This window comes from Heloderma suspectum, chromosome 7, assembly GCF_057233095.1.
Source record: "Heloderma suspectum isolate Gila_16-S chromosome 7, 16-S_ref, whole genome shotgun sequence".
NCBI classification, from domain to species: Eukaryota; Metazoa; Chordata; class Lepidosauria; order Squamata; family Helodermatidae; genus Heloderma; species Heloderma suspectum.
This window is the reverse complement of record NC_139464.1, coordinates 14,739,466-14,765,715: the sequence shown is the minus strand read 5'-3', so window position 1 is coordinate 14,765,715 and position 26,250 is coordinate 14,739,466. Positions and strand designations below refer to the sequence as shown.

The window sequence follows — 26,250 nt, the reverse complement described above, 5'->3', positions numbered from 1 at the left end:
CACTGTTTTAAAAACACATTTTCTTATCGGCTCAAAGTTGTTTAGTGTGCTGGGGCTCAGACCCCCCTTTGCCTTGTGCTCAGTCTTTTGGACAGGTTCCTTGTCCTTTGCCATGCCACCCATGGCAGCCATTTTGTGGTGGTGCCCAGGACAGTTTCTCAAATCACCAAATGTGCCCATGGGTCCAAAAAGGTTGCCTCCCCCTGCTCTACATGATCTCCCTGGTCAATAAACTGTCTGTCGCCTAGTACTCAGCAGAAGATACTGCTAGATGAACCAATCATTTTGACACGCTTCCTATGTCCATATATCCAGTCTTGCCTGAAGTCTACTTTGCAAAAACGTTAGGGGATTCCAAGGCAGAGGCTTAATCCAATGCAGGTTGGATCCTAGTATAAATGGGAACCAACCTTCAGACATCATTAAGTAATGGGTGGCTGTAAGTAACACACTGGCTGTGCAAATATCACTTACTGCTGCAGAGTGCCTCATTCAAAGGGCTCTTAGTCTGCGCGCCCGTCCCTATGGGTGCATCACTTGCATGTCGGTATGGTGCAAACCCTTTCCATATAGCAGACGGCCTCAAGAACCTTTTAAAAACAAAGCACCTGGCTGTGCTGCTCCTTGCACAATAAGTGATATTTGAGTGCTCATCCTATTTAAGTCAGCCCCGTGAACAGGCGGGAAAAGATTTCTCAGATGGTACCACTTCTGGCTGAGGGTGGTACCATCTGATGTTCTCTCAGGTTTTATTTAAATCCTCTCCCCCACCCCCAACACACACATACACCGATTCAAAACTTAGGGTCAAGGAGAAATGTTCAACCCAGACTTCCCTCAACGTGCAAATTTGTTCCTATATGCAGGACACTTCTTTTGAAGAGCGGCACTCTAATGTGCAGCCCTCACCACATGGACAGAATTTTCTTTAGCCTTTGATTCTACAGATCGTATGAACAGGCAGGCCAAAACAAAAGCGCAGCATCGGATCGGAAGACCAAGCTCAAAACACGTGGCAGCCTATGGCCTGGCAGCAGGAATGAGCAACAGCAGCAGCAGCAGCAGCGTTTTGGATGCAAAGCCCCAAAGGTGAGGGGCCGACCTTGGAAATGAATACAGTCGGAGGGTATCTAGAAGAAGTGCAGTTGATGAGCCAGGTCAGCCTAACGTTGCCTTATACCAGATTATTTGTCCATCTAGCCGGGTATTGTTGACTGACTAGTAGCAGCTCTTCTGGGTCTCACGTTCTTTCACATTACCACCAACCTGGTCCTTTAAACCACAGGGGAGCAATTTGTGGCCCTCCAGCTGTTTTGACCTACAACTGCCATCAGCCCTAGCCAACTGTCAGGCGTGATGAGAGTTGCAGGCTAAAACATCTGGAGGGCCTCAGGTGACCCACCCTTGCTTTAAACTCAAGGGCAGGGAGCCTTTGGCCCTCCAGATGTTGTCAGACTACAAATCCCATCTTTTTTACCATTGGTCATGCTGGCTGGGAGAGATGTTAGTAGGGAGTCTGGTGATATCTGGAGGGCCATAGGTTCACTGCCCGTTTTAAGTGGGATCCCCTGCATGCAAAGCTTGTGCTCTACCACCGAGTTGTGGCCTCTCTCCTTCACATGTCTAATCTAGAACAGTGGTGGGATTTGGTTTCTCCCAATCTTGGGGAGTCTGTACATATACCTTGCTGCAGATACACAATCCTTGAGAGATGCCAGAATGGAGAGCCTATATTCCTATTTGGCAGCAGAGGGAAAACGTTTGAGTCTAGAAGACCACTCTCTGCAAGGAAATCCAGTTCTAAACATTGCCCACTGGATTTCATTGAACCAGCCCTTTGCACAATAGCTTTCTGTCACTGACACAATCCTACAGTTGTCTGTTTTAAACCCCCCCCCATAACAACTCACCACCAAAATTCTCTTCCTACTAGTTTTCAAAATATGGTTTCTCAAAAACCAAACCGCTAAAAAGGCAGGCATTCATGCCGCAAGCTTTTTAACATTTTAATAAGACCCATCGAGACCTGCAGTTTTGACTGCAGTCGGCTCGAATTGGTTGGCTTCTAGATCAGCATGGAGCTGCATGAGGAAAGTAACGATTGGGTTTAAGTGCATGCTTTTAAAATTTCCCAACAATGCCCTTTGGATCCCCGAAAATATCAAAAACCAAGCAATGATTACACAACAAAAGAAATCAGCAGAATGAACAGAGAGACTTCTCCCCCAAGAGCAGCATTGATGGGTTCAGGGCTTTATCATCATCGTTTCTTTCCGGCAAAATTCACCTTTTCCATTAGGAGGAATATGTGCTCTGCAAATTCCCGGATTGCACCACGACCACCATTACATTTGCAAATGTAGCTCGTGGCTTTCTGTGCAGCAGGGCAGCCATCAGCAGGGACACCACTCATGCCGGCTTTCTTCAGGCACTCCACATCAGATTCTTCATTTCCTGCAGTGGGAGAGACACTAGCACACATTAGAGCAGGACTAAAAAAATAAATAAAATAATTAGCAGAAGGCCACAGGTTCAAGTATTTATTTGTTAAACTTCTGAGTTGCATTTCCAAGGCACTTTAGGATGCTCACAGCAATATACAACGACTTGAAGAGTAAACATGGTATAAAAGGTTTCTGCAGAAGAACTTCCCAGTAAATTGGGCCTAGGAACAGAAGAACCCTGTTGGATCAGTCCAAAGGCTGATCTAATCCAGCATTCTGTTCCCACAGTGGCCAACCAGATGCCAAAGGAAAGAGCAATAGCATCCCGCCAGCTTCCATTCCCCAGCAAATGATATTCAGAGGCATATTGCCTCTGATATTGGAGATAATATATAGCCATCATGGCTAGTAGCCGCTGACAGCCTTATCTTCCATGCATCTGTCCAATTCCCTTTTTAAAGCCATCCAAGTAAGTGGCCATCACTACATCTTGCAATAGTGAATTCCATAGTTTAGCTACGTGCTGTGTGAAGTAGCACTTCTTTTTATCTCCCCCGAATCTCCTACCATTCAGCTTCACTGGACGACTCTGGGTTTTAGTATTACGAGAGAGGAAGTAAAACCTCTCCCTAATCCCCTTCTCCACGCCATGCATAATTTTATACACCTGTTTTATCACCCCTTATTCACCCTTTTTTTGAAGCTAAAGAGCCCCAAATGTCATAAACTTTCCTCATAAGGAAGTTGCCCCAGCCTCTTGATCATTTGGGTTGCCCCTTTCTAGCTCTACAATATCTGTCTTAAGGTGTGATGGCAGGAACTGTACACAGAATTCCCAACTGTGGTTGCACGATAGATTTGAATAAAGCCATTATGAGATTGGCACATCTATTTTCGATTCCTTTCCTAATGATCCCCAATGAGCCTCGCAGTCTGTGTTTGATAAGCATCATTATCTTCCTGTATTCTTCTAGGCAGGATGGGCTAAAAGCCCAAACAAAAATAGTTTACAAAAGCAACAACCCACGTTTGATGACCCGAACCTTGTCCAGCTTGGTCATGGATAATTTAAATGATCAGCAATAATTTAAATGATTCAGCAATAATTTATTATTTAAATTATTGTTTATTATTATTATTAAAGTATTATTAATAATAATTTATTATTTATTTATCAGCAATAATTTAACAATTGAAATGATCAACAATTTTCTATTCAGCAATAGAAAATAAATTTTAAAAATAGGCGTCAGGCTTTTTATTTGGAGAGAGGGCCTGACCTAAGTACGCCACTTCCTTCCAACACAGTCCCATTTCCTTCCTCCATTTCTCGACCACGTGCAGCTTGTCAGTCACGTTTGCTTCCATGGCACAGCCCAGCTTCATGGCGGAAAGCATCTTGGATGAGCAGTCCCTCTCGGAGATCAGCCGCACCTGAGCAAACCAGATGCCGTTAGGACAATAGCCGGGAGTCAGGCAGCAGAACAAATCGCATCAAGCAAACATTTCAGAGAATGCAGCCTAGCGAAAGGATGTTTTTAAAAATAAAACACTGTGCTGTGCACGACGGTATGTGTCGAAACTGTCTTTCCCTACTGCAAGTGCCCTCATCAAGGACTAGCCAACCTAGGGAGCTCTGAAACTTTATTTTTTTTAAAAAAAGCCCCGCTGGATCAGAGCAATGGACCATCTAGTCGCTACAAGGGTGGGGAACCACAAGCCCTCCTGGGAGCCAAATCCATCCCCCCTGGGGTTCCCAAAGGAAGAGGGAAATACTCCCTTCCTCTAACCCCACTTCCTTTCCCCCAACCGCCAATCATTTGGTGGTTTCCCACCTTTTGTGTGTGTTTTCCCCCCCATTGTAAAAGGGTGAAATGCTTCTCCTAAGGCGTGGTTACTGATGGAAAGAGTTTTAAGTTACAATATACTTGGGGTGGGTGGGTTGCATTTTGGCCTCACCCTTTTGCCTTGGGACCTAACCCCTTTGCTTTCAGCCCCGTCCACAGCAAGAATGCTGCCCCTGAGAGCTTCTCTGAAACCGGCCCTCAGGCTGAAGGAGGTTCCCCACCCCAATCTAGTCCAGCCTCCTGCTTTGCACAGTAGCACACAGGACGTCTCTAGGAAGCCACCAAGCAGGAACTTGGCCACACTCTTCTCACAATTGGTCCTCAGCAACAATATAATCATGGTGGTGGATAGCTACTGCTAAGACCACACTCCTCCACTGGTTTTCAAGGGAACTTCTGCACCATTGCTGATCTTTCCATCAAAGAATCCCTGATGACCTTCTGAGGAGTCTCAGGACTTCTAGGCACAGACAGAGCTTGCTTTTGTCATGAACTCACTACACAGCCAGAAGCAAGCCCCCCACCTTTTTCTCTCAGCCTCACCCCCCCTTTTTAATATGGGGATAATAATATTGCACTAAGGACACTACACATGCCAAATAATTATTATTAATATTTGCACAGTTTACACAATCTCTTCTCTTTTTGCCAGCTGTGGGAAAGGGCCAACATGTAATCGGGGCAATGAAGCCTCTTCCCTCTGAAGTCTTAGCCATGCTTAGGCCCACGTCATCAGGCACTAGCTATATGCTTTGACATTTCTCTCTCCAACCTCGAGATTGAGAAACATGCCTCCTTTAAAACGAAAGGTGAGATTGCCATGACAACCCTGCCCTGGATTTCCATCCAAAATGGCAAGAAGCTAAAATGCACCTCAATGCCTCTCTTCTGAAGCAAGTTAATCCCAACGCCATCCCTGACGTCATATGAAACAATCTCTTTCGCATCTTCCGAGACATAGATGTGCCCAGTGGTGAGGCATCCCTCGATGGTAGAAACCAGCAGCTTCACTTCCTTCAAGGTATCTTTGCCGAAGTACCCGTACCTGGAAATATGGATGCAGCAATCATGAATGGAAAGGGGGAAAAAAAACGTTTGCAAGTGCTGTGCCCCACATTTGGAATACTGTGTACAGTTCTGGTCACCACACCTAAAAAAAGATATTTTAGAGTTGGAAAAAGTGCCTAAAAGGGCAACTAAAATGATTAAGGGGCTGGAGCAATTCCTCTATTGGAAAAAGTCACAACTGCCGGGATTGTTTAGCTTAGAAAAAAGCTGAGTAAGGGGAGACATGACAGAGGTGTATAAAATTATGCATGTGTATGTGTGTGGAGAAAGTGGATAAGGATACATTTTTCTCCCTCTCTCATAAAACTAGAACCCAGGGTCATCCCATGAAGCTGACTGGTGGGAGATAAAGGACAGACAAAAGGAAATACTTCTTCACATAGCGCATAGTTAAACTATGGAATTCGCTACCACAAGACGTAATGATGGCCACCAACTTGAATGGCTTTAAAAGAAGGTTAGACAAATTCCTGGAGAAGGCTATCAATGGCTACTAGCCCTGATGGCAATATGCTACCCCCAGTACCAGAGGCAGTGAGCCTATGTACACCAGTTGCTGGGGAACATGGGCGGAAGGGTGCTGTTGCACTCGTGTCCTGCTTGTGGGTTTCCTGTGGGCAGCTGATTGGTTACTGTGTGGACAGAATGCTGGACTAGATGGACCCTTGGTCTGATCCAGCAGGGCTTTTCTTATGTTCTTATGAATGGGGAAGGGCAAACAAAGGGAAAATATAGGTTTAGTTCCCATTTGGGCTATATGAATTCAGACTGCAGGTGGGGTCTCAACATGATGGAATTTCCCCCCATACAAACAATTTCCTGAACACAGACAAGGCAGATTTCAGGGAGAAGGATTCGAGCCAAGGTTTCTACTTGACCTCTTAGTTTATTAGGGGAATGTAAATTTCGGATGGAGGAAGCATTCCATTTTGTGAGCCCTGCACCAGCAGGCTAAAGTGTTATCACTCAGACTTATGTTTCCTTACAGCCTCAGAAAGAACCAAGTCATAGCGTGCATGCGTGAGTCTATGAAACTGTAGGTGGTTTTAGACCAGGGAGAGAGTGCTCCAATCCAGAGGAATGCACACAGAGCACATAAGAGGAGACGAGACAGGTAGGAAGAGGAGATGGGGACATCTGGTTTTCTTTTGCTTTCCGTTGTATAGGTTTAAAATTGACTGTAAACTACACAACGCTTCTGGAATTGAGTGGGATATAAATCTAAAAGACACAGGAACATAGGAAGCTGCCTGATTCTGAGTCAAACCCTTGGTCCGCCTAGCCCAGTACTGTTGATACTGACTGGCAGCAGTTCTCCGGGGTTTCAGGCAGGGTCCTTTCCTTGCCCTACCTGGAGAAGCTGGGGATTGTACCTGGGACCTTCTGAATGCAAAGCAGGTGCTCTACCACTGAGCCACGACCCCCTCCGCACACAACATCAGTGTGTCATTTCACACATAACACAGGATGCAATGCAAGAAGAGTTAGTCACAGCCAAGCCCCATGGAAATCAACAGGACTTAAGGGCGCCATGACTAAGGGCGCAACCCTATGCATGTTTAGACAGGAAAAAAGTACTACAACTCCCAGCATTCCCCAGCCAGCATGGCTGGCTGGGGAATGCTGGGAGTTGTAGGACTTTTTTTCCTGTCTAAACATGCATAGGATTGCACCTTAAGCCACATTCCATTGCTTTCTGTAGGAAGCAGTTGCTACTCGTTTTAGCTTGACAGTGTCCTGTGTTTTTATGGTGTCCTGATAAAATGTTTTAGCAGGACAAGTGCAGCATACCATCTTATGGAAATACAATATATTCTAGGTACTGATGTTTTTTTATATATATATATTTCTATGAACTGTGTACACCTCTTTGACGTCTTCAGATGGAAGTGGTTTATAAATACCCATTCATAAATATATAAGACAGGATATATTTCCTCCCCCCCTGGCATGTTAGCTTTCTATGTGGGGGAAGATTTATCCATGGTGTATTCATGTCTGTGTGGAATATTCAAACATGCACGTGTCTCCATCTGTGGCAAGCGGTACAGTCCTGGAAAAGCTGTACCACTTAATTCTGCCGATCGTACGAGGTGGGGCTGAGAAGTTGTAAAAGGAAGGAAATGTCACAGCCGCAAAGGGAGAAAAACAGTTTTTCGTTTTTACCTCAGGACTCTCTGCTCCGCGATAGGCCAGTCAATGTCAATATCTATATCCACGCTATGCTCTGCACGCATTTCGTAGTAAGCCATTTTCCCACCCTGAGCAAGAAAGAGAACACACATCAGCCCATTTTGCTGAAGCACAAGCGAGGGAGGCGGAGACTGCATGGCAGCGGGTAGCTTTGCATGAACGATCCACAGGGCACATGCAGCCATGCGGAGAGGAGCAGGAAGTTCTACCCGACCTTTCCTCCAGCAGCAAACACTGTTGCCCAACTGACCAGAAAGGAAGAAACGGAGCCTGCCTGTTGCAATCGACATCTGAGGCTCTCCTCTGAGGGAGGTTTGGAGGATGGCAACAAGGGAGAGGGCCTTTTCGGTGGTGGCCCCCCAACTGGAATGCTCTCCTAACATTGTCATCTTTTCGGAACCAGGTTAAAACTTTCCTCGATTCCCAGGCATGTGACGGCATATGATGGGCTCTTTGATGCATCAGTTGTTCGTGGTTGTGTCTCTGATGTTTTAGGGCGTAATCCTATGATTCCCACCCTCGATTTTCATGAGCCTCCAAATTTGGAGGCTTATGATCATCCAGTGCAGAACGGAGGCATGGCAGAGGCGATCTTCACCTCCCCGTCCTCCCGCTCTGCATTTTCATTAGCTGGGCTTTTTTGCCCATCTAGCTGGAGGGGGAAGGAAGGAGGCTGGGAAGGCCTCAGGATAGCTCATATCCTGCCCTTTTCTCTCCTCCCTGCCCACCAGAATGCCCCCTTTACCGCCTCTCTGAGGTCACACTCCTGATCTTGGAGAAGCAGCCAGTGCGGTTCTTTCTGTGCCGCCTGTGAGGAGGAGGGGGTTGGGGCATGAATTCCCCCCTCCAAGGTTGGAGCCCTGTCTCTGACCTCAGACCTGGTAATCCAAATTATCCTATGGCCCCCCAGTCATTGTCTAGGGGCCACAGGATTGCTCCCTTAGTTGCTTTATGGGAATCGTGGCCTATTAGTGGATAATTGTTTTTAGCTATTATAATAATTACTATTATTATTTAAATTTATGTGTCACTTCCCACTGCAAAAAGCAGTCTCAATTAGGGATTTATGGACTGTGTAAAATCTGCTCCGTCTGTGTTTTGCAGATTGTCAGGTGCCTTTTGCTCCATCATCTGCCCACAGACGCATGTGATTTTTTTTTCATCATGCGGAAAAATACAGAAATAATTACACAAATCTTTACATAAGTATTTACATAATTTACCCCAGTACATAACATTTAGTGTATTGTCCCCTATTCCATTCTATGTTTCCTCAGCAGAAACTTACATATTTTTCTACAGATTTATATGCATAAATTTTTGGAAAGTAAAAAAATCATCCGGAAAGTCCACGGACTCCGCAGGGCCTGAGGGGATTGCTCTGCAACGGATTATGCAGGTCGGATTCTTAGAAATTCGAGCTCATTTTAATCCATCTCAGATTTCTCCAGCATCCCTAGCCTCAATGCGACTTAGGCACACAATACAGAAATCCATGATTAATATAACAGGAAAACGAAGAAAAGCTTGTTGTAAATTTGGTACATTTTAATTTTGTTGTACGTTGCTTTGGGTCCTTTTTGAAAAAGGCCTCGAAGAAGAAGAAGAAGAAGAAGAAGAAGAAATGGGAGAAGGTCAAGGTAGGCCACCCAGTACGTTTCATAGATGTGAGTGCATTTGAACCCAAGTCTCTCCCCAAGGGCTTCACTCACACAGCAAGAAGTAAGACCCAGCATAGTTGTCACATTTGCCATGTATATGGCAAAACATCTATCCTGCTATTTTGGTTTTATGAGGAATAGCAGCTGGGGGTTTGGGGAGGATCTGCAGTGAGTCTGGGGTGGGGTGTGGTCTTCTCCCTGTGCTGTTTTCCTGCTAGGACTGGCCAAGCTGCTACTTTCTCCTGGAGGTGCAAGTAGCTTTGGAGGGAAATTTTCAGCAAAAAAATGGTATGGGGAGCAGAGGCAGGGCCCCACTCCCCACGTCACGGTCTCTTCCTGGATTACAGGGGGTTAAGGACCTATTAAAGGATGGCTGATCTGCATTAAGTGAATTATACCCCCACCCACAACCACAAGTCTTAAATCCAGCTCAGAACTCCAAGACAGAAGAAGAGATAATGGGATGGCTTAAAAACCATCCCGTTATCCCGATAACAGCTCAACATCAGCACCAACCTGCAAATAGCCCCTTTCAATCAGGGGCCTTTTGGCAAAGTAGAATGACCCGTTTTCATAGAGTTCCCCGTCCCAGTCCTGCCGCCGGGGGCGTTTGGCAGGATTCAGGTTTTGAGGTACAGTCACGTCGCACGCTGCAAAGAAAGGGCCGGGGGGTGGAGAGTGGGGGCAGAAAAGCAACATTAACACTTGCTTCCGCAAGTCTCCACACTTCAAGTGCAATCCTGCTGAGGTTTTGTTTATGTCTCACTGATCTTTCGAAAGGAGGGACCGTGGCTCAGTGGCAGAGCACAAGCTTTGCAAGCTGAAGGTCATAAGAATGTAAGAAGAGCCCTGGCGGATTCGTCCAAAGTCCTCTCTTGTTGAGCACCCTGCTTCCCACAGTGGCCCAGGTTCAAGTCCAGGCATCTCCAGCTAAAAGATTCTTGGTATACCTCCAGCCTACTCCCTTGGAGTGTATACTGGAGGGCTGCTGCCGGTCAGTATAGCCTTAGAATCACAGAGCGGAAGGGACTTTGGAGGACATCTAGCCCAACCCCCAGGTCAATGTGGGATGCTATTAATTGATGGATTGATTGTATTTCTAAGGGAGCAATCCTATGTGAATAGATGGCTGCCTCCAAACTCAGAGGCGACCGCCTATCCAATGCATGGTGGGAGGAGCGCGGAGGGGATAATTTCCTCCGCGCTCCAGCTGCCCTGCATTCACAGCTAGATGGCCAATTTTGGCTGTCTAGCTGCGGGACATTGAAGCCGGAGCGGGCAGGCCAGACGACACATAAGAAGTGTCGTATCGGCACTTATGAAGTCCCTGCCCTGCCCCTGGGAACGCCCCCTTTTGCCCTGCTCCGCACAGCTCTTCTGAGCCCAGAGCCTGGGGGCCATCCGCGTCACCTACAAGGTGGCAGGGGAGAGGGTGAGGAAGGGGTTCTCTGGGAACCAACCAATCCTGTGGCCATCAAGCCGCTATCTAGCCTGTGGTGATGCCTGGAGTCAAAGAAGCTCTTGCTTGAAAAACAGCCAATGTCACTGGGCTAGATGGATCAGTGGTCCGAGTCCATATATTTCTGCTGCTTTTCTAAGTGGCAACGCCAACTGGAAATGACACACGCATCCCCTTACCTCCTTTTCTGACTTCGCTCCATCTAAACTGATGGCGCCTCACGACAGAGAAGACCGAGTCGAAGCCATCCTCGTGGATCATTCTGGACACTCTGATCAGGTCAGCGGGATGCAAGCAAGGTGAGGTCGCTTGAATATTTCCTATGATGTCAACCTCTGGGGAGAACAACATGGAGGAGACAAATCCCATAAAAATACTAGATGTTTAGGTCAAAATGTGTAATGTTATTCAGAATGCATCATTAGCATTTACAAGTTTAATTAAAAAAAAAAAAAAGCAGGCAGATGCATTAGAGCACTCTGTCCCTCTGACAGTGCCAAAGAGGATAGCAATTTTTCTTTATTTTATTTGCAGGCTAATAACTTTTGCGGACTTATTTACAAGGCCAAACTAAAAGTCAGAGTAGCAAGCTACTGTGTTCCAATTAGTGCTAGAAACAGATATGAAGAACGAATGCCTTTTATGGGCACTCTCCTATACTGCCACTGTGCCTCTGTTCCTTCAGTTGTGCCAGCAGGACTAGGAAATGCTAAGCTTCCGGAATGGGTCAAGTCAGAAGAACTCCATTCCAGGAGCTCCGCTGACTTGCCGCATTTTGGAAATGAGCATTTCTGGTTGTTTCAGGAACCGCTAGTTCCTGTTGCCAGTGGTCAGTTCCACTAACACCGGGACAGTGTAGGATCTTGCCCTAAGTTTTCGGTGGGTGAATGGCATTGCTCCTTTGCCCCAGTATGCTTTGCAGCAACATGAGATTTCCACAAGCTAACCGACTGCCCTGTGCATGTATATTTGGAAGAAGGCCCTATTAAGTACACTGAAATTTAGGCCAAGCACTTCACTGAAAAGTCCGAGGGTCACTGGTGGCTCCCAGTCACCTCAAGTGCAGCTCTCTACCCCCCTCCTCTCTCATATTCCTGTTGCTTACTCTCAGCAGGGGCTGTCTAGCTTTACCCTTTTGTTTGCGTTAGTGGTGAGCTGACTACTGTAATCTGGGCTACTGGAGGAGGCTTCGGGGGTGGGGAGTCAGGGGACCTGCCACTCTTCACCAGTAAGGTGGATAGGCGGGGAGAGGAGAATGCAGGAACAATCAGCCAATTAGCTATGGGGGGGGGAGCTCAAGAGGAAAAGAGCGATGTGACTGGCTAGCTTCAGTGGACTACTGTGCAGGTGCTGGAGGGGAAATTCAAAAGCGCAGTTGAGAGAGAAAGAGGGAGGGCAACGTAGAACTGCAATGGGAGGTTTTGCAGCACTGAGTGGAGCAGAGCACTCTCTGAATGATAAGAAAAAGATCCATCCCAGTCCAGGGACTGTGAGCCTGTTGGAAGTTGCCTATCTGGGGATTTGGTGACTGATGGATGAGGCCTTTCCTGGGCAGCAGACAGGAGGTTTGGGAAGGAGAGACCCGAACAGGTCTTCAGCCAGATCTGGTTAGGCCTCATTTGGAGTAGTGTCCAGTTCTGGGCACCACACTTTAAGAAGGATGCAGACAAACTGGAGAGGGTTCAGAGGAGGGCAACAAAGATGATCAGGGGACTGGAAACAAAGCCCTATGAGGAGAGACTGAAAGAACTGGGCATGTTTAGCCTTGAGAAGAGAAGACTGAGGGGAGATATGATAGCACTCTTCAAGTACTTGAAAGGTTGTCACAGAGAAGAAGGCCAGGATCTCTTCTTGATCATCCCAGAGTGCAGGACACGGAATCATGGGCTCCAGTTACAGGAAGCCAGATTCAGGCTGAACATCAGGAAAAACTTCCTGAATGTAAGAGCAATACGACAATGGAACCAATTACCTGGGGAGGTGGTGGGCTCTCCCACACTGGAGGCCTTCAAGACGAGGCTGGACAGCCATTTGTCGGGGATGCTCTGACTTGGATTCCTGCATTGAGCAGGGGGTTGGACTCGATGGCCTTGTAGGCCCCTTCCAACCCTACTATTCTATGATTCTATGGTGCACAGTCTCAGCACTTGACCGGAGTGGGAAGAGGAGAAACATCTCACAGCCCAGGAAAGGGCCCCTGTGGCAGAACCGCCCCATGGTTTTATTTGTTTAAACACAGCGTTAAGGGTTTATAGCTTCTCTACACATTGCCTGGTGGGTATGTGAGAATGTATGGAATGGTGTGAGTGCCTGGGGCTGTGTGACTGATTGATCAGTGAGAATGCTGATAGGAGGGAGAGTTAGAGTGAGTTAAGAGAGGCAGTTTGAAGACAGAAGGGAGAGAAAGGGATTTGATCTCTGAGATGAAACATCTCCTGGGGACATGGAGAGGTGGTTAGTGGTTTAAGCCTTAGTTTAGCATGGGTCAGGTTAAGAGAAATCTTTTAAAGTGCAATCTGTATAATAACCTAAATGAATTATTTTGATTCTTTTACATCGAGTCTGTTCTTGAGTCATCACACTACTTATACTTAACCTGGGTAGTAGTTTAAAAAGGAGGCTCAATGTACGCACGCAACTATACTCTAGGAAAAAAGGAGTATAAGAAAGGTGGCTAAAGGCAGAAAACTGAGGTGGGTGGGAACAATCAGCTTAGGTGGAAGCAAAGGCACCCCCCCACCCATCTTGAGGGACCATTGGCTGGGTGAAGAGCGGAGGTGTTTCATCACAGCCCCCTGGTAGCCCCAGTGGCAATGCCTGGAGCCAAAGTGGTCCCAGCTTGAAGAATAGTAAAGATCACTAGTCTAAGGTAAGCATGCACTGGGGTGCAGTATTATCCTGCCAAGCAGTTTCAGAATCACAACTGTTGCATATTGGAGACAGGGTGTCCACATGGGCGCAATGGCATCCTCCCTCTTGTGTACCCTAAGAACATCTTAAGAACCCTGCTGGATCAGACCAAGGGTCGATCTAGTCCAGCATTCTGTTCACACAGTGGCCAACCAGCTGTCGACAGGAAACCCACAAGCAGGACATGAGTGTAACAGCACCCTCCCGCCCATGTTCCCCAGCAACTGGTGTACATAGGCTCACTGCCTCTGGGACTGGAGGTAGCATATTGCCAACAGGACTAGTAGCCATTAAGAGCCTTTTCCTCCAGGAATTTGTCCAACCCTCTTTTAAAGCCATCCAAATTGGTGGCCATCATTACACCCTGTGGTAGTGAATTCCATAGTTTAACTATGTGCTGCGTGAAGAAGGACTTTTATCTGTCCTGAATCTCCCACCCATCAGCTTCATAGGAGCACCCTGGGTTCTAGTATTTTGAGAGAGGGGAAAAAATGTCTCCCTATCCACCTTTTGTACACCTCTATCATGTCTCCCCTTACCCTCCTTTTTTCCAAGCTAAACAATCCCATAACTTCTCTCATAGGGGAGATGCTCCAGAAAAGTTGCCCTTTCCTGCATTTTTTCCAGCTCTACAATATCTCTTTTTAGGTGTGGTGACTAGAACTGGACATAGAATTCCAAGTTGGTTGCACCATCAATTTGTATATAGGCAGTATGATATTGGCAGTTTTACTCTCAATTCGTTTTCTAATTATGCCTAACATGAAGTCTGCCTTTTTTACAGTGGCCGCACACTGGGCTGACATCTTCATTGAGCTGTCCACCACAACCCCAAGAACTCTTTCCTGGTCAGTCACCGCTAGCTCAGATCCCATCAGGCTATACTTGAAGGTGGGATTTTGTGCCCCAGTGTGCATCACTTTACACTTGCTTACACTGAACGCATTTGCCACTTAGATGCCCATTCTCCCGGTTTGGAGAGGTCCTTTTGGAACTCTTCACAATCCCTTTTTGTTTTATGCACATGAAATAATTTGGTGTCACCCGCAAACTTGGCCACTTCACTGCTCACTCCCAATTCCAGATCATGTATGAACAGGTTGAAAAGCACTGGTCCTAATACAGATCCCTGTGGGACTGCACTATTTACTTCCCTCCATTGGGAGAATTTACCATGTATTCCTACTCTGCTTTCTGTTCTTTAACCAGTTACTGGCCCATAAGAAGATCTGTCCTCTTATTCCATGACTGCTAAGTTTGCTCAGGAGTCTTTGGTGAGGGACTTTGTCAAAAGCCATTTGGAAGTCCAAGTAAACGATGTCTACTGGATCACCCTGTCTACATGTTTATTGACACTCTCAAAGAACTCCAAAAGGTTAGTGAGACAGGACTTACCTTTGTGGAAGCCGTGTTGATTCTTTTCCAGCAGGGCTTGCCCTTCTATATGCTTACTAATTTTATCTTTAAATAAATACCCCAGCAACTGGTATTCCCCAAAGTTCCCCATTTTAATAATGGGTCCCAATAATATCAGCTTGCCCACTCTTTAATATCTGCAGGGAAGACATTTCTTCTCATTCCATCAGTGGTCAAGGCATGACTGAAATGCGCACAGAACAGAGCTTTCTCTGTGGCTGCACCAAGGTGATGGGAACTCCCTACCTAAGGAGGCTCACCTTGCCTCCTCTCTGATAACCTCCTATCACCCTGTTGTTCCTTTTCTGGCAGGGTTCTGACTACAGAAGCAGGCAAGCTCCCAGAGAGCGAGCGAACAGGGGGAGCAAACAGGAGTTGGCCAGGGGAGTTCAGCAGGGGAGGTCAAGGGGGAGGCCCCTAACATTTTTTTAAATTATTTTTATTTTTTATTTTAACTAACTTTTTTCCATTTATTTGTCTTGTAACACACACTTTCACACCAGTGGGACTCTGCTTTTAACCTCTACTGAGTAGAGCAGCAGGCACAGGCTAGTCTAGAACAATCACAAAGCTAGACACAAAAAGGGAAAAGAGGCTATGGAAGGACAAGACTCTCCAGTGGTGGTGACCTGCAAGGTGTGTGCAATGTTTGTTTTCTTGCCTGAGAACAACATGGCCTACACCTGCAACAAGTGCAAGTTGATCACGCTGCTGGAGGAAAAAGTAAGTGGACTGGAGCGGCGACTGTCGACCCTCAGGGGAATAAGAGAACACGAAGAGTTCTTGGACAGAATGGGGGAACTACAGCTGCAAAGGGCAGACCAGAAGCTTGAAGAGCAACAGCAAGATGAGGCAGTGGGAAATGCTGAGGTGAAGAAAAATGGAATAGAGGATACTCCTTGGAAAAGGGTGACAGTTAGGAGAAGAAGAACTAGACGCCACTCTGCACCAGTGGAAGCAGTGGAGCTGTGGAACCGATTCCAGGTACTTGCGGATGAGACTGGAGGACAGCCTGCAGAGGAAGAATCACAGGGGAACCTGCATGAGAGTGAGCAAGAGGCTAAAAGTCAGTGAAACAGAGGCGATGAAACCCAGGCCTACAAGAAGAAGAAGAGAAGAGTGGTAGTAGTGGGAGACTCCTTGCTGCGTGGGATCGAGACCCAAGTATGTCGCGAAGACCCGTGGACTCGCCAGGTATGTTGTCTCCCGGGAGGACAGATTAGAGACGTGACTGAAAGGTTGCCTGCACTCATAAAGCCCACTGACAGGTATCCCTTTCTTCTCATCCATGTGGGAACAAATGATACCGCCAAGTGGAGCTACGAAGAGATCACGTTAGACTTTGAAGCTTTGGGAAGGAAACTCAAGAACTTTGGGGCCCAGATAGTTTTCTCATCCATCCTTCCAGTAGTTAGAAGAGGGATAGAAAGGGAACGAAAAATACTCTGGGTGAATGACTGGCTACGAAGGTGGTGCCGACGAGAGAGATTTGGATTCTGGGACCACGGGCTATACTTCCTGGAAGATGGGCTGTTGGCTAGGGATGGGTTGCACCTCACAAAGGCTGGGAAGAATGTGTTTGGCCACAGCATGAAGAACTTCATCAGGAGGGCTTTAAACTGAATCCCACGGGGAAGGGAGATGTAATGTTGGGGGTAACAATGGACATAGGCGCATGCACTGCAATGGAGAGAACAGCTCTGATAGCGCCCAATAATAGTCTTCAGACACATGTAGGAAGAAAGCCAGACTATGAAGCACATGGTCTTCGATGTCTATATACTAATGCCCAGAGTATGGGAAACAAACAGAACGAACTTGAACTCTTAATACAAGAGGGAAATTATGACCTGATAGGTATAACTGAGACTTGGTGGGATGACTCTCATGACTGGAATACAGCAATTGAAGGATATAACTTGTTCAAAAAGAACAGGAGGAACAGAAAGGGAGATGGGGTTGCACTGTATGTGAAAAATACATATCTCTGCACAGAAATACAGGAGGAGGAGCTTGGTAGCCCCATCGAGAGCATCTGGGTTGAAATAAATGGAGCAAAGAATAAAAGGAACCTGGTGGTCGCAGTCTACTACCGGCCACCCAATCAAGGAGAAGACAAGGATGAAACTTTTGAAAAGCAAATAGCCAATGTTTTAAGGAAGCATGATGTAGTAGTAATGGGGGACTTCAATTTCCCCGATATTTGTTGGGAGACAAATTCTGCAAAACATGGCCCCTCCAGGAAATTCCTGACTTGTGTGGCGGATAACTTCCTCCGACAGAAAGTAGAGGAAGGAACTAGAGGATCGGCTATCCTTGACTTGATCCTAAGCAACAGAGATGACTTAGTGGATAAAGTAGCAGTTACAAGAACTCTGGGGGAAAGCGACCATGTTGTACTTGAGTTCTTGGTTCTAAGGGAAGCAAAAGCCGAGTGTAGTCAAATGCGTACCCTGGATTTTAGGAAAGCTGATTTTAATAAACTCAGAACAATGATCAGTAAGGTCCCATAGCAGGCGATGCTAGCGAGAAAAGGAGTCCAAGATGGGTAGGAGCTTTTAAAAATGGAAATTCTCAAGGCACAATCACAAGCAATTCCAACAAGAAGAAAAGGTGGAAGACAACAGAAGAAGCCAATGTGGCTTCACAAAAAGCTTAGGGATGACCTGAAAACAAAAAAGGACACATATAGGAAGTGGAAAGAAGGCCAAGTAACAAAGGAAGAGTACAGGCAGATAGCACAGAATTGCAGGGATGGTGTCAGGAAGGCTAAAGCTGAGAATGAGCTGAGGTTAGCAAGGGATGTTAAAAACAACAAAAAGGCTTTCTTCAGCTACGTGTGCATAGTAAAAGGCAGAGGAAAGAAATGGTGGTTCAGCTATTAAATAAGGATGGTAAAAAGATAACAGATGACAAAGAAAAGGCAGAGGTGCTCAATTCCTACTTTGGCTCAGTCTTCTCCCAAAAGAGCGTCTATGACCCCACTGGCAAAGGCGAAGTACAGGCTGAAGGGGCAGGATTGCAGCTTGAGATCGACAGGCATATGGTCAAGGAACACCTCATTACTTTGAATGAGTTCAAATCTCCAGGGCCAGATGAACTGCATCCTAGAGTCATAAAGGAACTGGCAGAAGAACTCTCAGAACCACTGTCTATTCTCTTTGAGAAATCATGGAGGACGGGGGAAGTGCCAGATGACTGGAGGAGGGCTAACGTTGTCCCTATCTTCCAAAAGAGTAAAAAGGAGGAACCTGGGAACTACAGACCAGTCAGTCTGACATCAATCCCTGGGAAAATTCTGGAGCAGATCATAAAGCAATCCATCTGGAAGCACCTTGACAACAATGCCGTGATTACTCGAAGCCAACATGGATTTGTCAAAAACAAGTCCTGCCAGACAAATCTCATTTCATTTTTTGATCAAGTAACTTCCCTTGTAGACTGTGGGAATGCTGTAGACATCATATACCTCGACTTCAGCAAAGCTTTCGACAAAGTGCCCCATGATATCCTGATGAGCAAACTAGCTCAAAGTGGGCTAGATGAAACAACGGTCCGGTGGATCCACAGTTGGCTACAGAATCGGACTCAAAGAGTGCTTATCGATGGGATCTTCTCAAACTGGGGAGAGGTAACGAGTGGGGTACTGCAGGGCTCGGTCCTGGGCCCAGTGCTCTTCAACATTTTTATTAATGACTTGGAGGAGGAGGTGCAGGGAATGCTGATCAAATTTGCAGATGACACAAAATTGGGAGGGATAGCTAATACTTTGGAAGACAGAAACAAAATTCAACGTGATCTGGATAGACTGGAGCGCTGGGCAGAAAACAACAGAATGACATTTAATAGGGACAAATGCCAAGTTCTGCACCTAGGAAAAAGAAACCAAATGCACAGTTACAAGATGGGGGATACATGGCTCAACCACACTACAAGCGAGAAGGATCTTGGAATTGTTGTCGATCACAAGCTGAATATGAGCCAACAATGTGATGTGGCTGCAAAAAAGGCAAATGCTCTTTTGGGCTGCATTCATAGAAGCATCGCTTCCAAATCCCGTGAAGTACTAGTTCCCCTCTACTCAGCACTGGTTAGGCCTCATCTGGAGTACTGTGTCCAGTTCTGGGCACCACACTTTAAGAAGGATGCAGACAAACTGGAGAGGGTTCAGAGGAGGGCAACAAAGATGATCAGGGGACTGGAAACAAAGCCCTATGAAGACAGACTGAAAGAACTGGGCATGTTTAGCCTTGAGAAGAGAAGACTGAGGGGAGATATGATAGCACTCTTCAAGTACTTGAAAGGGTGTCACAGAGAAGAAGGCCAGGATCTCTTCTTGATCATCCCAGAGTGCAGGACACGGAATCATGGGCTCCAGTTACAGGAAGCCAGATTCAGGCTGAACATCAGGAAAAACTTCCTGAATGTAAGAGCAATACGACAATGGAACCAATTACCTGGGGAGGTGGTGGGCTCTCCCACACTGGAGGCCTTCAAGACGAGGCTGGACAGCCATTTGTCAGGGATGCTCTGACTTGGATTCCTGCACTGAGCAGGGGGTTGGACTCGATGGCCTTGTAGGCCCCTTCCAACCCTACTATTCTATGAATCTATGAATAATCCACTGAGCTGACATATTTTACATATTTTGGGTAATTTTAATTGTCCCCTGAACTGCCTCTTCCCTTTATTTTAAAGACTGAAAACAAAAAATAAATGTAAAAACAAAGTCTTCCTTGAGTGCTTTGCTAATAAATGGAAAGGCAGGGTCATAAATATGTTTTAGCAAATACATAATAAATGACAGTGATCACCGCACCATCATGATACTGAAGGAACTCCACGATGGCATCCAAAGAGGTAGAGGAGTCTTTAGACACTTCCGAGCTCCTTCGATGGACCTGCCCCCCGAACTGCTTGGCCACTTTCTCAATTTCATCATGGTCTGTGGAAACCCACACGCTGTTGGCAGACAAAAGGTAGCAGCATTATATCATTGCCCAGACAGACAAGAAGAAACAAAGCTATTTTCTTACTTGTTACCTGTGGACTCCTGCTCTGGGAGGAGACCTTAACACAGCAAGTTTAAAGCACTTGGTTGATATTTTCATTGGCCCATCCTCCTTCATGCATTTAGGAAGAGGTGGCAGTGATTGTTCTGCACAGCCAACAACTCACTGATGAGTCACTATAGCTCAGCCTCAGTTTGCTAATCTGTAAAATGGGAATAGCAAGGGTCTACTTTGCATGACAAGCTTGTAAATAGTTGATCAACTGGTTTCCTGGTGTGAGTAGGGAACCATCTCTAAAGGCCTGGGCAGGGAAGGCTGATGAGATGGGAGACTTCTACATCAAAAGATGGAGTTAAATACACCAGAGAACATACAGCCCAATTGTATGCATCTCCACTGAGAAGCAAACCCCACTGATATCAATGGGACATGCTCTTAAATTGGTGGCTACAAGATTGTAGCCATAAGTGGTACTGCAATTAGACTATTCCAAAGTATTGAATACTTTATTTAGAACATTTATACCCTTTGTTGTTGTTCAGTCGTTAAGTCGTGTCCGACTCTTTGTGACCCCATGGACACCAGGCCTTCTGAACACCATAGCATGTCTGACCACCTCCAGCTTACCTTGATTCATTGATCTTACATTCCATTAATTGATTCCTAAACAATATTGTTCTTTACAGCATCGGACTTTCTTTTCACCACCAGACACATCCAGAGCTGAGTGTCCTTTTGGCTCTGCTTGTCCATTTTAGACAAGCAAAGCCAATGGACCATGCTGGACCATGGTCAAAATGGACAAGACCATGCTTGTCCATTTTATTTATTTATTTATTTATTTCTATACCGCCCAATAGCCGAAACTCTCTGGGCGGTTCACAAAAACTAAAACCAACCAAACATTTTAGTTTGCTGATTCCCAAGATGTTGATGTTCAATCTTGCCATCTCATGTTTGACCACCTCCAGCTTACCTTGATTCATTGATCTTACATTCCAGGTTCCTAAACAATATTGTTTTTTACAGCATCGGATTTTTTTTTCACCACCAGACACATCCACAGCTGAGTGTCCTTTCGGGTTTGGCCCAGCCACTTCACTCTTTCTGGCGCTACTTGGAAATGCCCTCTGCTCTTCCCCAGTAGTATATTGGACACCTTCCGACCTGAGGGGCTCATCTTCCGGTGTCATCTCTTTTAGCCTTGTGATACGTTCCATGGGGTTTTCTTGGCAAGAATACTGGAGTGGGTTGCCATTTCCTTCTCCAGTGGACCACATTTTGACAGAACTCTCCGCCATGACCTGTCCGTCTTGGGTGGCCCTGCACGGCATAGCTTATGGCTTCACTGAGTTACACAAGCCCCTTCACCACAACAAGGCTCTTAATCTTTATAGCGTTGTCTCAGAAAGCATGCACTGAGACAATATGGAGTTTGCTTAACTAGATATAACAACGTTGTACTACATTACCAGGTTTGTCATAAGGCACAGCCTCTTGACTTCAGCTCCTGCCCTACGTGCAATAAGGGAATAATAATCTAGATTATTTATTTCTACTTTCTACCTTGGGGTATTTAGAGTGGCTTACAAGATCACCGCAGACGGTGACTGTAGCCATGAAATTAAAAGATGCTTGCTCCTTGGGAGGAAAGCGATGGCAAACCTAGACAGCATAGTAAGAAGCAGAGACATCACCTTGCCGACAAAGGTCCGTGTAATCAAAGCTATGGTTTTCCCAGTAGCAACATACGGCTGTGAGAGCTGGACTATAAGGAAGGCTGAGCGCTGAAGAATTGATGCCTTCGAACTGTGGTGCTGGAGAAGACTCTTACGAGTCCCCTGGACTGCAAGGAGGTCAAATCAATCCATCCTAAAGGAAATCAACCCTGAGTGCTCATTGGAAGGACAGATACTGAAGCTGAAATATTTTGGCCGCCTAATGCGAAGAGAAAACTCTCTGGAAAAAACCCTGATGCTGGGAAAGACTGAAGGCAAAAGGAGAAGGGGACGGCAGAGGATGAGATGGCTAGATAGCATCACTGATGCAATGAATATGGACTTGAGCACACTCCGGGAGAGAGCGGAGGACAGGAAGGCCTGGCGTGCTGTAGTCCATGGGGCCATGAAGAGTTGGACACAACTTAACGACTGAACAACAACAGTCAGTAAAAGACAACAGTTCCTGGCTACAGGCTTACAATTTAAGACAGCACAACACACAAGGAAAAAAGAATGCGGAGGGAAGAGGGAAAATAAATTAAGGGTGCAACCCTATGCATGTTCAGATTGATTGGAGAATATTGGGAGTTGTAGGACATTTTTCTGTCTAAACATGCCTAGGGCTTCACCTTAAGAGAAGCTGCATGAATTTCCACTGCTGTCCCTGGTCCCACCCCAACCACAAAACAGAGCCAAGAGCTTCAAAAAGAACCCGGTAATCCTGCCAGGAAACAAAAGAGCAGTTACACCTTTGGCAAAAAAAAGGGGGAGGGGGAGGAGCAGAGAGACAAAGAGAGAAGGGAAATGACACCCGCGCATGCGCACACCTTTGAAAGACGCCAGAATCGAGGGCTGCCCTCAGCACCCAGCCAATCAGCGGGACCCCAGCGAGGAGCTTAATGTTCTTCAGGGGGATTCCTTTGCTGCCGCCGCGGGCCAACACCAGCGCAGCCATATGAGGGGGCGGCCGGGCGGCATCTCCGGACGGCCGGGAAGAGGCGGCCAACAAGGAGTCCGCGGCAGCTCCCGCGACCGCAGCCATGGCTCTCTGAGGGACACGGAGAAACGAATATTCCCTCCCTGCCACGTCTAGGCCCCGCCCCCTCACGCAGCTGCGGCGGCACGCACGCACGGAGCATGCTGGGAGATGTAGTTTGAGGCGGGCGGTTTGAGAGCGCGGATCGCTGGAAGCGGAATGGCCGTTCCTTGGAAACGGAAGTGGCGGCTCCGCTTGCCGGGGCCGACGGGAAATGTAGTGTGTTGGGCTGAGGAAAGGGAAGTTGGCGCGCGCTCCGTAGGGATGGTAGGAAGCGTAGTTCAAAGGAGGGATGGACTCTAAAGAGTGGGTGAGAGGTAGACTGGCCCTCCATTTAGCCTTCATGGCCATTAAGGCAAATTAGGGCGCAATCCTATGCATGTTTGTAGGCCTTTATTCTATCTAAACATGCATAGGATTGCGCCCTAAGTAATTAAAAATAATTTTATCCTCAAGACAGTTAAAAATTTGGCCTCACTATTGTTGTTCAGTCGTTCAGTCGTGTCCGACTCTTCGTGACCCCATGGACCATAGCACGCCAGGCCTTCCTGTCCTCCGCTCTCTCCCTGAGTGTGCTCAAGTTCGTATTCATTGCATCGGTGATGCTATCTAGCCATCTCATCCTCTGCCATCCCCTTCTCCTTTTGCCTTCAGTCTTTCCCAGCATCAGGGTCTTTTCCAGGGAGTTTTCTCTTCGCATTAGGTGGCCAAAATATTGGAGCTTCAGCTTCAGTACCTGTCCTTCCAATGAGCAGTCAGGGTTGATTTCCTTTAGGATGGACTGATTTGACCTCCTTGCAGTCCAGGGGACTCGTAAGAGTCTTCTCCAGCACCACAGTTCGAAGGCATCAATTCTTCAGCACTCAGCCTTCCTTATAGTCCAGCTCTCACAGCCATACATTACTACTGGGAAAACCATAGCTTTGATTAGACGGACCTTTGTCGGCAAGGTGATGTCTCTGCTTCTTACTATGGGGCCAGATGCCATGATCAATGTTGAGTTTCAAACCAGCTTTTGCACTCTCCACTTTCACCCTCAACAAGAGGCTCTTGAGATCCTCTTCGCTTTCTGCTGTTAGGGTGGTATCGTCTGCGTATCTGAGGTTGTTGATAATTCTCCCGGCAATCTTAATTCCGACCTGTGATTCACCCAACCCGGCGTTTCTCATTATGTACTCTGCATATAAGTTAAATAAGCAAGGTGACAATATACAGTCTTGTCGTACTCCTTTCCCAATTTTGAACCAATCGGTTGTTCCATGTCCGGTTCTTACTGTTGCGTTTTGACCCTCGTACAGGTTTCTCAGGAGACAGGTAAGGTGGTCTGCTACTCCCATCTCTTTCAGAATTTGCCACAGTTTGTTGTGATCCACACAATCAAAGGCTTTAGCGTAGTCAATGAAGCAGAAATAGACGTTTTTCTGGAATTCCCTTGCTTTTTCCATGATTCAGCGAATGTTGGCGATTTGATCTCTAGTTCCTCGGCCTCTTCGACACCCAGCTTGTACTTCTGGTAGTTCTCGGTTCACATGCTGCTGAAGCTTAGCTTGTAGGATTTTGAGCATCACCTTGCTGGCATGTGAAATGAGCGCAATTGTACGGTAGTTTGAACACTCTTTGGCGTTGCCCTTCTTTGGAATTGGAATGTAAACTGACCTTTTCCAGTCTTGTGGCCACTGTTGAGTGTTCCAAATTTGTTGGCATATTGAGTGCAGCACTTTAACAGCATCATCTTTTAGGATTTTAAATAGCTCAGCTGGAATACTGTCATCTCCGCTAGCTTTGTTGTTAGTAATGCTTCCTAAGGCCCACTTGACTTCACTGTCTAGGATGTCCGGCTGAAGTTCAGTGACCACACTATCATGGCTATCAGGGACATTAAGATATTTCCTGTATAGTTCTTCTGTGTATTCTTTCCACCTCTTCTTAATCTCATCTGCTTCTGTTAGGTCCCTGCCTCCTTTGCCCTTTATCATGCCCGTCTTTGCATAAAATATCATATCTCCGATTTCTCCTTGATATCTCCGATTTTCTTGAAAAGATCTCTAGTCTTTCCCATTCTGTTGTTTTCCTCGATTTCTTTGCATTGTTCATTTAAGAAGGCCTTCTTGTCTCTCCTTGCTATTCTCTGGAACTCTGCATTCAATTGGGTATATCTTCCCCTTTCTCCCTTGCTTTTTGCTTCCCTTCTTTCCTCAGCTATTTGTAAAGCCTCATCAGACAGCCGCTTTGCTTTCTTGCATTTCTTTTTCTTTGGGATGGATTGAGTTGCTGCCTCCTGAACAATGTTATGGACTTCCGTCCATAGTTCCTCAGGCACTCTGTCTATCAGGTCTAATCCCTTAAATCTATTCCTCACCTCCACCGTATATTCATAAGGGATATGATTTAGGTCATACCTGAATGGTTTAGTGGTTTTCCCTACGTTCTTCAATTTAAGCCGAAATTTTGCGATAAGAAGCTCATGATCTGAGCCACAGTCAGCTCCAGGTCTTGTTTTTACTGACTGTATAGAGCTTCTTCATCTTTGGCTGCAAAGGACATAATCAATCTGATTTCGATATTGACCATCTGGTGATGTCCATGTGTAGAATCGCCTCTTGTGCTGCTGGAAAAGAGTGTTTGCTATGATCAGCGTGTTCTCTTGGCAAAACTCTATTAGCCTTTGTCCTGCTTCATTTTGTACACCAAGGCCATGCTTGCCTGTTATCCCGGTGATTCCTTGACTTCGTACTTTAGCATTCCAATCCCCTATGATGAAGAGGACATCCTTTTTTGGTGTTAGTTCTAGAAGGTGTTGTAGGTCTTCATAGAACCGATCAACCTCAGCTTCTTCGGCCTCAGTGGTTGGGGCATAGACTTGAATTACTGTGATGTTGAATGGTTTGCCTTGGATTCGTACTGAGATCATTCTATCATTTTTGAGATTGTACCCCAGTACTGCTTTTCCCACCCTTTTGTTGACTATGAGTGCTACTCCATTTCTTCTAAGGGATTCTTGCCCACAGTAGTAGATATGATGTTCACCTGAATTAAATTCGCCCATGCTTGTCCATTTTAGTTCGCTGATTCCCAAGATGTCGATGTTCAATCTTGCCATCTCATGTTTGACCACCTCCAGCTTACCTTGATTCATTGATCTTACATTCCAGGTTCCTAAACAATATTGTTCTTTACAGCATCGGACTTTCTTTTCACCACCAGACACATCCAGAGCTGAGTGTCCTTTCGGCTTTGGCCCAGCCGCTTCACTCTTTCTAGCACTACTTGGAAATTCCCTCTGCTCTTCCCCAGTAGTATATTGGACACCTTCCGACCTGAGGGGCTCATCTTCCAGCGTCATATCTTTTAGCCTTGTGATACATTCCATGGGGTTTTCTTGGCAAGAATACTGGAGTGGGTTGCCATTTCCTTCTCCAGTGGACCACATTTTGTCAGAACCCTCTGCCATGACCTGTCCGTCTTGGGTGGATCTGCACAGCA

At 46.4% G+C, this 26,250-nt stretch overlaps 1 protein-coding gene across 1 annotated transcript; it reads right to left on the bottom strand.

Moving 5' to 3' along the window:
• Positions 1 to 1,983: 1,983 nt before the first annotated feature.
• On the bottom strand, positions 1,984 to 22,812 carry CMAS (cytidine monophosphate N-acetylneuraminic acid synthetase). The gene is made up of 8 exons (XM_084809147.1): positions 22,559 to 22,812; positions 19,818 to 19,960; positions 10,852 to 11,007; positions 9,730 to 9,863; positions 7,526 to 7,620; positions 5,165 to 5,336; positions 3,725 to 3,878; positions 1,984 to 2,454 (listed from the first exon to the last, which is right to left on the bottom strand). Exons 1-8 carry the CDS (start codon positions 22,771 to 22,773, stop codon positions 2,261 to 2,263), a joined length of 1,263 nt encoding a protein of 420 aa, XP_084665273.1. The 5' UTR covers positions 22,774 to 22,812; the 3' UTR covers positions 1,984 to 2,260.
• Positions 22,813 to 26,250: the final 3,438 nt, after the last annotated feature.